Source organism: Morone saxatilis, unplaced genomic scaffold (assembly GCF_004916995.1).
Source record: "Morone saxatilis isolate NCDOM2014 unplaced genomic scaffold, NCSU_SB_2.0 Contig8, whole genome shotgun sequence".
Lineage (NCBI taxonomy): Eukaryota > Metazoa > Chordata > Actinopteri > Moronidae > Morone > Morone saxatilis.
This window is the reverse complement of record NW_023340257.1, coordinates 15,614,363-15,626,900: the sequence shown is the minus strand read 5'-3', so window position 1 is coordinate 15,626,900 and position 12,538 is coordinate 15,614,363. Positions and strand designations below refer to the sequence as shown.

The 12,538-nt window shown below is 42.4% G+C and overlaps 1 protein-coding gene across 1 annotated transcript in view; it reads right to left on the bottom strand.

Moving 5' to 3' along the window:
- The window catches only part of LOC118342033 (Down syndrome cell adhesion molecule-like protein 1 homolog), a 75,558-nt gene that overhangs the window by 23,027 nt on the left and 39,993 nt on the right, over positions 1-12,538 (bottom strand). The window contains exons 3-8 of the mRNA XM_035680460.1: positions 12,120-12,398; positions 10,721-10,996; positions 9,830-10,129; positions 7,043-7,185; positions 6,135-6,264; positions 4,096-4,374 (exon numbers count right to left, since the gene is read on the bottom strand). Of these exons, the coding sequence (XP_035536353.1) occupies positions 4,096-4,374; positions 6,135-6,264; positions 7,043-7,185; positions 9,830-10,129; positions 10,721-10,996; positions 12,120-12,398 (1,407 nt within the window). The remainder of the gene's footprint in view (positions 1-4,095; positions 4,375-6,134; positions 6,265-7,042; positions 7,186-9,829; positions 10,130-10,720; positions 10,997-12,119; positions 12,399-12,538) is intronic.

The following is a 12,538-nucleotide window of genomic DNA, read 5'->3' as shown; positions in this document are numbered from 1 at the left end:
AAAACACTCAATCCTTCTCCCTGGGCCACACACATCACGAGCGAGCACACACACACACACACACCACACCACACACACACCCACACACCCACACCCGATCGGCAGGAGGGTTTGCTGTTTTGTTTTCCATCACTTATTCATCTCACCTCCTCTTTTCCTCTCTCTTTTCCTCTCCATCGTCCCCGGTTGCAGGCGTATTAACAGAGCACGAATCGAGGCCCCCGAGGGGCATGCAGGATCGCAGGGAACGGGTTTCCAATCCGACATAACACTGAACCACCCAGACAGGTAGAGCGAGAGCAGAGACCGCCGAGAGAGGAGGTGACGAGACCCTAGCGCCGCCTCTTGCATGGATAGCCAGACACACTGGTAAACTAGCCCAGTTGTACCTTTACGGTGCACCTGCGTTAGTCATCGTGTCTGTGTTTCTTCAAACAGGACGCCAAGAAAAGGTGGGGGGGGGGGCGGGCGGCGGTGAACTATCTCTTTTCGTAAGGAGGGTTCTAGCCCTGTATTTTGCGTATAGTGTTCTGGTATCTGCATGCTGTCTTACTTTACTATTGTCCCTATCTCTGGATCTTCGACCTGGCTCGCCGCTGTTGGGCTCACTGCTATCAATTCTTCCGATGCCACTTTTCACATTGCTTTCCACAGCGTCTTACTTGACAGCGCCGCGGCGCGATCGGAGAGACATCTCGACTTCCGCATAATGATTGAGCCTCCAAACCCGTGTTTCTTGAACTGCCTATAGACCACGATCCACAGACGCTCAACAAGATCCAAATTGCCTGCAGTAGTTTTGCTTTTCTCCACCTGTCTTATCACAGATGCGCTCAACACCCACACCTTTTCTCTTCACGATCTTTCATTGTTTCTTGTCTCTCTATCACTCCCATCCGGCCTTTCCTCTCTGCTCCACCAACTTCTCCAGCTGCCGCCCACGTACCACTGCCTCGTACTGTTCTCATTGCCACTACTACCAGAGCAAGGAGCGCTGCCTGCATGGCCCTACTCTCCTCTTCCGACACCAGTCTTCAGCTCGCTCGTCCGCTCGCTCGCATTAACGACTCCGACTACAGCAGGACATGCGAGCACTCCTAGATGGGTCCCTCCTGCACGCTCATCTACTTCTTACTGCAACAACTCTCGTCTCTTATTAGTCCTCCTTCATGTTTGCTTCTTCTCGTTATATTCTCTCACTCTTCCTAACGCCGCCTCGCACCGCGCCACCACCACTCCGCCCTTCTTTGTCGTGATGCCTCTGCACCACCCATTTGCGCCTGACAGAGGTCCTATGAAAGCCAACGACTCCTCTGCTGGGTTTTCCGAGGACCATGTCTAATGAGTTTAGACGAGCCGTTATTTCATCATCTTGCGATCACCGGCCCGTCAGAGCGCACAGGGTGGTAACTGCTGCGCGGTTCCCCAATACCCGCCTGGACAGACAGAGAAAGCAGAGATTTATATGTATGTAATTTGTACACCCCGCTAACTGACGATCCCCTACCATTCTTACACTCAACATTACTTACATGGGTTCAGTATTTGAGGTCTACCGTACAACTCATGACAAATGGCATGAGAATACCCGCACACGAGCATGCATTTCACTACGTACTTATATGTTATACTAAGAATGAAAGATGGGCTCATAGTCACCCTACGTCGCTTTCCGAAAATGCTCCCTTTGTATGCTTTCCACTATTGACTTATGGGTGAGGGGGGGTATCCATCAACATGAACAGTTTTAGGATTCTGCCCTTCCCAATAGATCCCCATCTCTGGTTTGTTGGGTTCTGCATACTACACTATCCGATGGATTTGCTATCTGCTATTTGTTATTATTATAGCTAATATTTATTGTTCTAAATATTGTATCTAAATCATTTTTGTTTTGTTTTTTTATATCTTTGTATTATCTATTATTTTTATATTGTTTTTTCTGCTATGCTCTTATGTTATATATAAGTATTTTTCTTATGTCAAACTATTTAAATCTTAGTTATCTTAATTATACTATTTTTTCTATACATTATAAATATATTTGTTCTATGTCTTTTTTATCACTTAATTTTTATTTATTTATTTATTTATATATATTCTGTTGTATATTTTTTCTTTTATATCTTATATCTATATGTTTTTTTTTTTTTTTTTTTTTTTTTTTTTTTTTTTTTTTTTTTTATATATATATCTCTATTACTTCATATCATTTCATTCTATATTATATTTGATTATCTTTTGCATCATATTTCTCTATTATATGTCTGATGTTTGTTTATTTATTTATCTATATTTATTATATTCTGTATTTTCTCTCTTGTATTTCTCTTCTCTTACTCTCTATTGTTTTATGTTATTTTCTATATATAAATTATGTTAATGTATTTCTACTGTGTTTTTTTTTTATTCTATTCTTCTATATTATTCTGTATGTATTTTTCTAATTATTATTCCTATATTTTTAATATCTATTATTCTTTATATCTATTTATGTCTTGTTCATATTATATTATTTTATATTTTATTTTTTTTTTATTGTTTTTTTTGTAGTTGTTATTGGGCTGATTTATTGGTGTTCTATTTTTTTAATATTATCTGTAATTTTTATATTTATTATTATTTTATTTATATTTTCATTATCTATATTTGTTTTTTTTTTTTTTTTTTTTTTTTTTATATTTATATCTTTTATCATTTCTGTATATTTGCATATATATTTTTGATATTTTTTAATTTATTAGTTTTTGAAACTGAATTCCAATAAATATTCTTGATAACTTTTTGTTTATTATATTTATTTATCTTATGTTTTTTTTTTTTTCTGAATTCACTTGCAACTGAACTGTATTCTGAGCTCACTAAAAATTCACTTTTTATGATACTTTCATGTCTTTTCACTTTAAGTTCTCCCAAATTACATAATCAGTTTCTCTAAAATTCAATTTTCATCCACAAGATTCACTTTTACAGGTCACAGACGGGTCCATCCTTAAGGGAAGCAGCAATCCGATTGCCAGAGTAAGCCTGCATTCTTTCCCAACAGCCAAGCAGAGGGCCGACTTCCACTGGATAAAGAAGCCCATTGTTATTAAGAGTACGGTAGCTCCCTTAAAGGGGTAGAGCCAAGTGCGCATGTGCGAAGCGCTAACGTGTGTAACGTGTGTGGTACCGACGGCGGAGAGAGCGCACGGTGAATGGCACTAGCCGGCGAGAGAGCTGGTTTAGCCGAAAGTAAATTAGAGTTTAGCAATAAATGCATATACCTTGTGACCGGGGGGGTCCAGTTCCGGCGAATAAGGCCGCCGTTCGCTTCCTCCCAACCCCCCGAACAAAGTGGACGCATGCGTCCGTTGAATTGTTGCCACTGCTAGAAAATAAAAGTGAAGGGGGTTAAGCCCCGAAGTTAGCTCAGCTTCCGGCCCCTGGTTTGAAACTCTTACCTGTGCTTCCGACTACGTCTGGGAGCAGACAGGGAAAGGTTAACACCCCAGTTCCATCAGAAATATTGGGCAAAACTACGGTTTTCCCAACCCCTGACTTTTATCCCTCCATTAACACATTTTTATTATTTTGGCACTGGCACAAATATCAGCCCATAGGAGGCGAAGTATATCGTGCCATACAATTGAAATACTAAAAAATGCCTCAAAATTGTTCTTAGGTACAATACTTCAAAAAATGTACCTTCAATTTTAGTTTACATGTCAAAGTCAATGTACTATTCACAGGAAGTACGACACAGTTTTGTAGTCTGAAGCTCCGAAAGTCTGAGAAAACAGAAGCTTGTGTTACAAGCTGGAGTTTGAAATATTTGGGTTTTTATTCAGGGAGTGTCTAGTGAACGGTGCTATTGAGTTGTATTATAGGGAGTAAAGAAGCCTGTGTTTTTGCAATGTAACCCATAACAAAGACTAAAAGAGCTAAAAGAGCTGCTTCAATTTTGACTACTTTTTACATCTCCCAAGTCACCCAACTGTATTTAAGTGCAATATTAAATCACTGCAGTGCTCTTTTAGAATAACCCCCCTTCAATCCTTGATAAATATCACTTTCATATTCTCTATCTTCTCTAGCTTTCTCCACCTTCCTTACCTGTAACTGTGAGCTGCCTTTCTGTGCTGACAGTGGCAGCATCATTGCTGGCAATACAAGTGTAGTTGCCATTGTGTTTGAGCGACACCTTGGATATCTGGAGGGAGCTCATGAATTCCTTGGTGTCGATGGTGATGCCCGAGGAGGGCACAATCTCCTGCCCGTCCTTGCGCCACGTGATGCGTATGGGCATGTCTCCAGACGACACCACGCAGGCGATGTACATCAATTTACCGATGGAAGTCGGTGGAAAGTCAAATGGCTGGATCAGTGGAGGAACTGAGAGAGGTAGAAGAGGGGAGGATGAAAGAGTAAGCAAAAGAGAAAAAGGAAGGAGAGTGATAGTGTAGGGAGAGTACATAGAAATGTAGTAGAGGCAACGTAATTGAAGGGAAATTAAAAGAAGTAAAAGAGATAGAATAGACAGATCAAACCGAGGAAATATATGACAAAAAGAAGAGCAGGGGAGAGAAAAGGGCAAGGACAGGCAACAGGGTGAAATAAAGGGTAGATAGAGAGAAGACAGTATAAGGCAAAGAGGGAATGGAAATAAAGAAAAAAAGATGAATGAAAACAGTTAGAGGGTTGTTTAAATGAGTGGGGTGAGTAAGAGGTGAAGACAGAGATTTGAGGCAGATATGAATAAGTGAAAGATAGAGAAAAGAGAGAAATTCAGATGTGAAGACAGGGAGAATATGGGTAGACACAGAGATTTGATGATTCGGGGGCATCGAAAGGACATGCAGTGGAAAGTGAGTGATGTTAAGGGAGTACAGGTGGGGTGAGAAAGATACAGAGAAGGGAGAAAAAAAAAAACATAGATTATTTTTTTCATTTTCACCTGACTGGCTGATTGGTAAACTAGTGGTCTGTCTGATTTCTGCAGTCTGTCATCTAAGCCTGGACAGCCAAAAGCTTCCACACCCCCACAGCCTGGCCTACTAGCCCACTACCCACTCTGCAGCCGCCTGTGCCCCCCTACCAACCCCTCCACTCCACCCCACCCTGCCCTGCTAAAGCCAGCCCATAATAGCTGCTCTAATTAGAGCCCCATCCGCAGGGGGAAGAACGGTGTTGCTATGGAGAGCGGCGGTGGTGATGGCGGTGGTTTGGAGTGGGGAAGGAGGGGAGGATGGTGGTGGTTGGGCTGGGGGTGGGGGGGTGTACAGCTGAGACATCTGGGGGATTTAATCTGGGCCTCGTTAAAATTCATCTAATTAAATCAGAGACATGACGAGCACACATTCATACAAGCACATACCTACACCCACATGCAGTAAATGCACATACACACACACGCATGTGCACACAAACACTGCGACCACACACGAGACCACCACAAATTTCACACATCTGCTAATGTCAAGTCGAAACACACACAACCCACATTCACACACGACAACTTCCTAAAACAAACATGTCATGCTATCGCTGCGGAGAGCTGAGCGAAATAACATACAAGGTCACATGCAAAATACATACAGCACAACACACACACACTTCATCATTCACACACATCTATACATGCATACAGGTTGCACACACACATCTTATACAATAGCACTCCTGCTCCATGTAATTGCTGAGTGGTTGAGAGAGCGCACTAGGCCACTCCGCCTCTTAATCAGGGGTTATTAGAGGCAATGCATACAGCTTTCTTCTTTCCTCTCCCTTGTTTCACTCACATCCTCCTGCTATAAACCAATCTTACTTACGCTCCATCCCTCTTACAATCACCCTCTTTTACATTCAGAATTTTTTTCTAAGTTAACACACTAAAACAAAGCTAGACTCTTGTGAATCACAATTCCATATATGATTTTACTTACAGTGTATTCACCTCTTTGGGAAAATCCCAAACAAACATATAAGTATATACATGTAGCCTATCATTTACACCACACACCAAATAAGAAAAAGCGTGCTATTGTGCTATGTATGTTTTAAGAGACATCTATGCGACTGTCCAAACCCTAGCCATAAATAAAAACCTTCCACAAAGTTATTTTGTTTTCAAACGGATCCACCCTGTAACTGACCTTTGACAGTGACATAGACAGTCTGCGTGATGAACAGCTGGGGTTGGATGAGCACGCTGCAGACATAGGCCCCCTCGTCCATCCCCTTCTGTACATCGCTGAGCTTCAGAGTCCCGTTCTCGTACACCACCTGACCAGACATCAGCAGTGTTGCATTCAGAGATGGTACATGTTTGGCATTCATACACAGAGCTATGAATTCAACTGAAATGATGCTAAGATCAAAACATGGCCGACACTGATGCATAAAGAAGTCCCCCTGATTTGCTTTGTGTCTTCATTTGTTTCTTTACTGATGAATCAAAAAGGACAAAACATAGAGTAATGCAATAAATAAATAAAAATTAAAAGTGTCTGACGGGGATTGCAGAACACTGTGGTCGTTACCGCTGTTTAGCTGAAAGTGAAACTTTTCTTCCTTGTCAAATGCTTGCTTGAACTTCCGCTATATAGACATGAGAGCACAAACATCTCATAGCCTGTTTTACGAGAATTTATCACAAGTGAAATGTTTCATAAAAAATAAAAAAATTCATAAATTCTAAAAATCTGCATCTGTGATACAAAAAGATTGCACTGTTACTGTTCCCAGATTGGCTCACATGTGTTTTAGGACACAGACCAACAATAGACATAGAAAATGTTTTTTTGATAGATATTTATATACTTATACTTATACTTATAAAGCTATGAAAAGGCCACGTGATCAGTTGAAAATTTTTAATTTTTATGGTAAAAGAAGTACAGAATGTGCCTTCAAACAATACTCTATACAAGATGTATCTGCTTAGGATAGGATTTATGTGTCTACATACTGACTGTATATTTGTGTTATACAGTGCTGTATGGGAATAAGTTCTGATATATTTTTATTGTCTTTTAGCCGAAATCCAGAAAGTGAACTCCACCTGGCGATGGTTGTCAGGCAGGAGAAGCCCCTCTTTGTACCAGTTGATTGAGTAATAAGGGTACCCAATCACACGGCAGTTTATGAAAGTGTTTCTTCCTGCCACCGCAGTGATGTTCTTCATAGGCCGAATCTTCGGAGGACCTGATGGGCAGACAGAGAGAGATGGAGAGAAAGAAAAGAAAGGGGAAAAGAAGATCATTAGTTGATGGCGTCAGACACACGTAGTGGAATTTTAGGAATAAAGGGGAGGGGTGATAGGGAAGGGAGTTGGGGAGAAGGGAAGGGACAGGAGAGGAAAAAAGCATGTAGGGGTGTAAGAAGAGAGAGAGGTTAGAAAGTTTTGCCTTTATGTAAAAAATTTGTTTTTCTGGAAGAGCGCATTCCTGCACTTTCTAAACCATTACTTCTGAGATGCGCCATCCCACTTCTGCCCACCCACCTGTTAAATGTTTTCTGTTGAAAATCTGTTCAGCTCAACCCAGACACATATAGGTCATTATGGATTTTTAGGTCTAGACAAATACAGTTACTCAGCTGTTTATGAAGCTACCTTAATATCATATGAACTAAAAATAAGCCTTATCCAATGCCTTTAAAAGTAAAAAGTTTCAGCTTTAGGCAGGGGAAACAAAAAGGGGATGAAAATGTTATGGATCATGCCCCTGTTTCTCTGATACTTAGATAGGTAGATACATTGTTTCCCATAGTAAATGCAAACCAAACACAGTAATACAGGACTTCAGAGCAGCAGCAGCAATAGTGTTTTTGTTTACAGGTCAGATTGGATTAGCGATCCAATTTTATTTAATGTTACTGACATTCAAACAAACCAACATTTAATGTAACTGACAAGTCGAAAAAAGAGAGAGTAACAGAGAGGGAAAGTGAGTGGGTGAAAAAGATGAGAAAACTAAATTGATACTTTATTTTGTACTTTATTTAAATGCCGTTTCCGTTTACTGGAAGATGCATATCAGAGTGTCATATTTTCATATATTAATTTCCATTAATGCTGATGTACCTGCCACATTTGTGTCAGGTGCTGCAGGACCTGCAGGATCCTGGTTCGGTTGTTGCCCTCTAATGCAGAAGTCATTGGCTTAAACAACCTAATCATGAATTGTTTATGTCCATAAGTGCCGTGCATTTTCCATGGTTGCATAGAGTAGTAAATGCATTGATTTATTTGTGCTATAAGTGATGAACATGTGAAAATTTGAGATCAGAACACTCACTAAATAGGCTATAGTATTTTGAATGGCAGAGAGACTGAGCAATAGTAACCACAACACATAATTTGTAGCCTAACTGGAACAAAATGAATATGAATTATGTCCTAAAAAATACAAAAATATAACAAAAATAAAGCCTAACTGCTTCAATATGTTGGTCATGTATCATTGCCAAAAAATAGACTGAAGGCTGTAGGCAGGCAGGCAGACAGACAGTTAGACAGACACGAAATGTGTTTAACATTACTGGAAGAAACTGGGAGCTATCATTCAATCGTCCGTCACTTCTTCTTCGACCATCTCACCATTGTTCATCTTGTATCTTTGTTTTTGTCTCTCCTTCCAGCCCTCCTACCCTCACTTCTCTCTCTCTTTCACTCTCCTCCCTTTCTCAGCGTGTGCTGAGCTTTGAAGTTCTGACGAGTGAAAGATGTATTATTCAGTAGCGCCGTTGCACAGACACACACACACACACACAGCCACACACAAACACATATACAGTATACACGTGTATGTGTGTTCAACTATGTCTAGGTGGTTCAGTACCCTTGCTGTCGGCCCCTCACTGAATGGGATAAGTTGAGTGTATCACATTTCAGTGAGTGGATAAGCATACTAGTGTGTTGCTGCCTTTTCATGTGTCATTATGCATGTGTGTGTCCATGTGTGTGTATCGGCTGTATTTGTGTCAGTTTGTGCTGCATGTGGGGCTGAAGCTCTCTGGCAACGGTGCTCATTCTCACTCCAATGATCATTCTGGCATGTCTCCTTAGAGCAGACTCACATGTCACAACTACACATCTCACCAAAGGACACAGAGAGAGAGAGACAGAGAGAGAGAGAGAGAGAGAGAGAGACAGAGACATGCAGACAGAGATACAGCCCTGTCCATCGGTGTCACTCATCATCCTTGTTGTCTCCGACGACAGTGAAATCACCAGTCCTGTCACCAGAGTTCACCATCACTCTCCCAACAGACACTAGCACTCCTCTCCTCATCATTCCTCTTCTCTTATTTCTCTCTCTTCCCTTTGTCTCTGGCCATCTGTTTCTTTCTTTTCTAAAGTTTCTTCATCCATTTGTCTCACTTCCTCTCCTTTAGCCACTCTTCCTCTCCATATGTTAAGCTACAAACGTAGCTGTGTGTGTGCATGTGAGTTTACATTCGGATAGCTACAGTAGGTGGATTAGCAGGTGTAGTTGTTTTTTTTGTTTTTTTTGTTCATATGTATGTGTGCATTCACACAAGCACATGTGCAGAGCTACAGTAAGTGAGACAACAGGACAGCAACCTTGAGGACACAGAAAAGAGAAAGCCAGACAAGATACACTATATGGGCTGGTGGAGGAACAAAACAGCTGCACAAGCTGCAGATAATAATCATATAGGTGTTGACAGACAGAACGAAAAATAAAAAACAAACAAGAGAAAAAGTAGTATGCAGTACATAGAGGTAGAGATATAGAAGGGTACAGGATATGGGTCAGGGTAGGGGTAGGGGTCAGGCTATGAGAAGCCTCTGTATGACTGATATTGAAAAGTAGACAGGCACCTCTTACGTTTATGCGCGCTTGGTACTCGGCACTACCGGCCGAGTTTCGTGCGGCGCACCGATACACTCCTCCATCGCGAATCTGCGGGCTGCTGACGTTGACGTGGCTCACAGTGCTGCCATCGGAGAGCGTGTACTGGCTGGCTCTGACACGAGAAAGGTCCCGGGCGACAGGCTCATCGTCCAGGGTCCAGGTGATGGTGGGAGGAGGAGCTCCTTTGGCAGCACACATCAGGGAAAAGGGTTCACCCGGAACCACCACCCGCTCACTGAAGGAAGCAACGATACGGGGTGTGCCATCTGAGAAACAATCACATGACAAAGAGATGTGAGGTGAGAATGTAGAAACAAATATTAGCTACAGTAAGCACTGGATTCAAATCTGCATTATGGTGGGAAGATAAGACAAAAGACTAAAACACTCTGCAAAGTGGAAGCACATGAACACATTTTTTTACTGTAAGGCACTGAATGAAAAAAAACAATCTTTTTGTGTGCTAGAACCATTTGAAGATATATGTGTGCATATATGTTTTCATGAAATGCATTTACTCAAAATAAATTGCAAATCATTAACAAGATCAAACTAGATCGAATTAATTATATCATATCTGCCTATTTATTACTCAATAAATTGATGGAGGTCAGTCAGTTCTGTCTTGTCTCATTAACATCCTCTCCACTATATTTTGTGGAATTACAGACAAAGTGCAAACAGATAACAGATATATGAAGTATCATAATAACATAACTTTTTCTCCAGCATTTTTGGTGGATATAAATACGTAAACCATGTGTAATTATTGTCTAATTAGGCATACAAAGAAACACCTAATCATTGTAACATTCATGATCGTACACCAACATGGTAGTTGCTTTTTGTTTCCTCACCTTCCAGAAGTATGATGGAGAAGTCCTGGGCAGTCTGGCCCTTCCGCGTGGCAAAGCATTGGTAAGCTCCCGAGTGTCTCTTTTGTGCAGCGGAAATGAATAATGTCTCATTGTGAGCCCCCTGGATGGAAAAGTGCTGATCGGGCAGGACAGGTTCAGTGTTACGGTACCAGGACACGATAAAGTGGGGGGAACCCTGGACGGCACAGGATAGGATGACCGTGCTGCTGATCCCTGTCTTCAGGTTCTTGGGAGACAGGGTGACCCGCAGTGGCTCTGGAGACAGAAGGAGGACGAGTTAGAGCCGAGTTAAGAAAGAGAAGATGGTACACAGAAGTAAATGCTTTTTGAAATGTCAGTCATACCTTTTCATTCTCAAGTTTCAAGTCAAGTTACAACCTAAATACTGAATGTACAGTGCTTGTACGTGTACGCAGGCTTGTCTAATGTCTTGCATTGCTGAACGAAAGCAATTTGAATTGAGCTACGCCATCCTGGCCGGGCAATACAAATCATATTTTGTGTGTGAAGGGATTATGTATATGTTGTTTGTGTGTGAATATTTCTGCCATTGCCTGTGTGTGTGTGTGATAAAGAGAGTGTGTGCGCTAAGCAGCGAGGAAAACCGAGACAGAAAGACAGAAAGCGGAGAAAATGTCAGTGAGCAATAAAGCAGCTGGTGTTAAGTGCTGGAGGCTGCTGAATGTGTGTGAGGGAGCGACAGTGCATGTGTAAGACTTTCTTCACGGGCAATAAGTGCATGTACTGTAAGCGTGTATTCGAGTGTGTATGTGTGTGTGTACCACCTTCCATGCCCTGTCATAGGAGGTTTGTGGGTTGTGCAGTGATGTGCCCTGTGGCCAGTCTGCTCACTGTCCACTAACTTCACCCTTTTCCCGACTGCACTCCATCTCCACCCCCACCCCCACTCTCTCCACAAGTGTGCCATCTCCTCTATCTGCACCACCTCCCCACGTCTTTCATTCATACAACTTTATGAAATTCTCCCTGTCTCTCCATCCCCCCTCTCTCACAACCTCGGTAAACAGAGCGACAGGCCTGCACGACCGCTGTTCTGCTCTGTCACCGTAGTGACGCCTCACTGAGGTTTGAGAGCACGGCAGGGGGAAGCCGTCCTTGGAGATCAAGCTCATGCTTGGCCCAGACGAGGGTGGGTTGGAAGGGGGGCGTGTAGGAGGCACAGGGCCAGGGCAAAGCCAACAGAGCTTAAATGATGTCTCCATCGCGCCTGTCCATGATCTGACATCACATTCATTACCCCGTCCATCTCACTCTTTTGCTCCATCTGTAGTTGTCACTGTAGCAAAGAGCTGAGGAGAGTGGTGGGCACGGAACATATTTTATCACTCTACTATACTCTCTTCAGTTCTTTACTTACCTATGACGTTGAGGTGACCTGTCACCTCCTTGGAGCCAAAGCTGTTGGTGACCTCACAGATGTAGTTGCCACTGTCCTCAAGTCTCAAGTCAGAAACGGTGAGGCCGGTGATGCGCCGCGTCCAGCGGGAGTCTGCAGGTAATGGCCGACCATCCTTTAGCCATCGAATGGTGGGGTTTGGGTAACCGGATGCGATGCAAGGCAGCTCCACGCTGTGCCCCACCTGCACCTCACCGGACTGGAAACTGTCCAGCACTGACGGGGTGGACTCCGTAGGGTCTGTGGGTGAAGCATGTCACAGAAATTATATATTTATTAGGAATCTTCAGTCCCTGAACTGAATTTTAGATCTTTAAAGGACCAGTGTGTAGGATTTAGTGGTATCTAGCAGTGAAGTTGCAGATTGCAATGCTTCACTC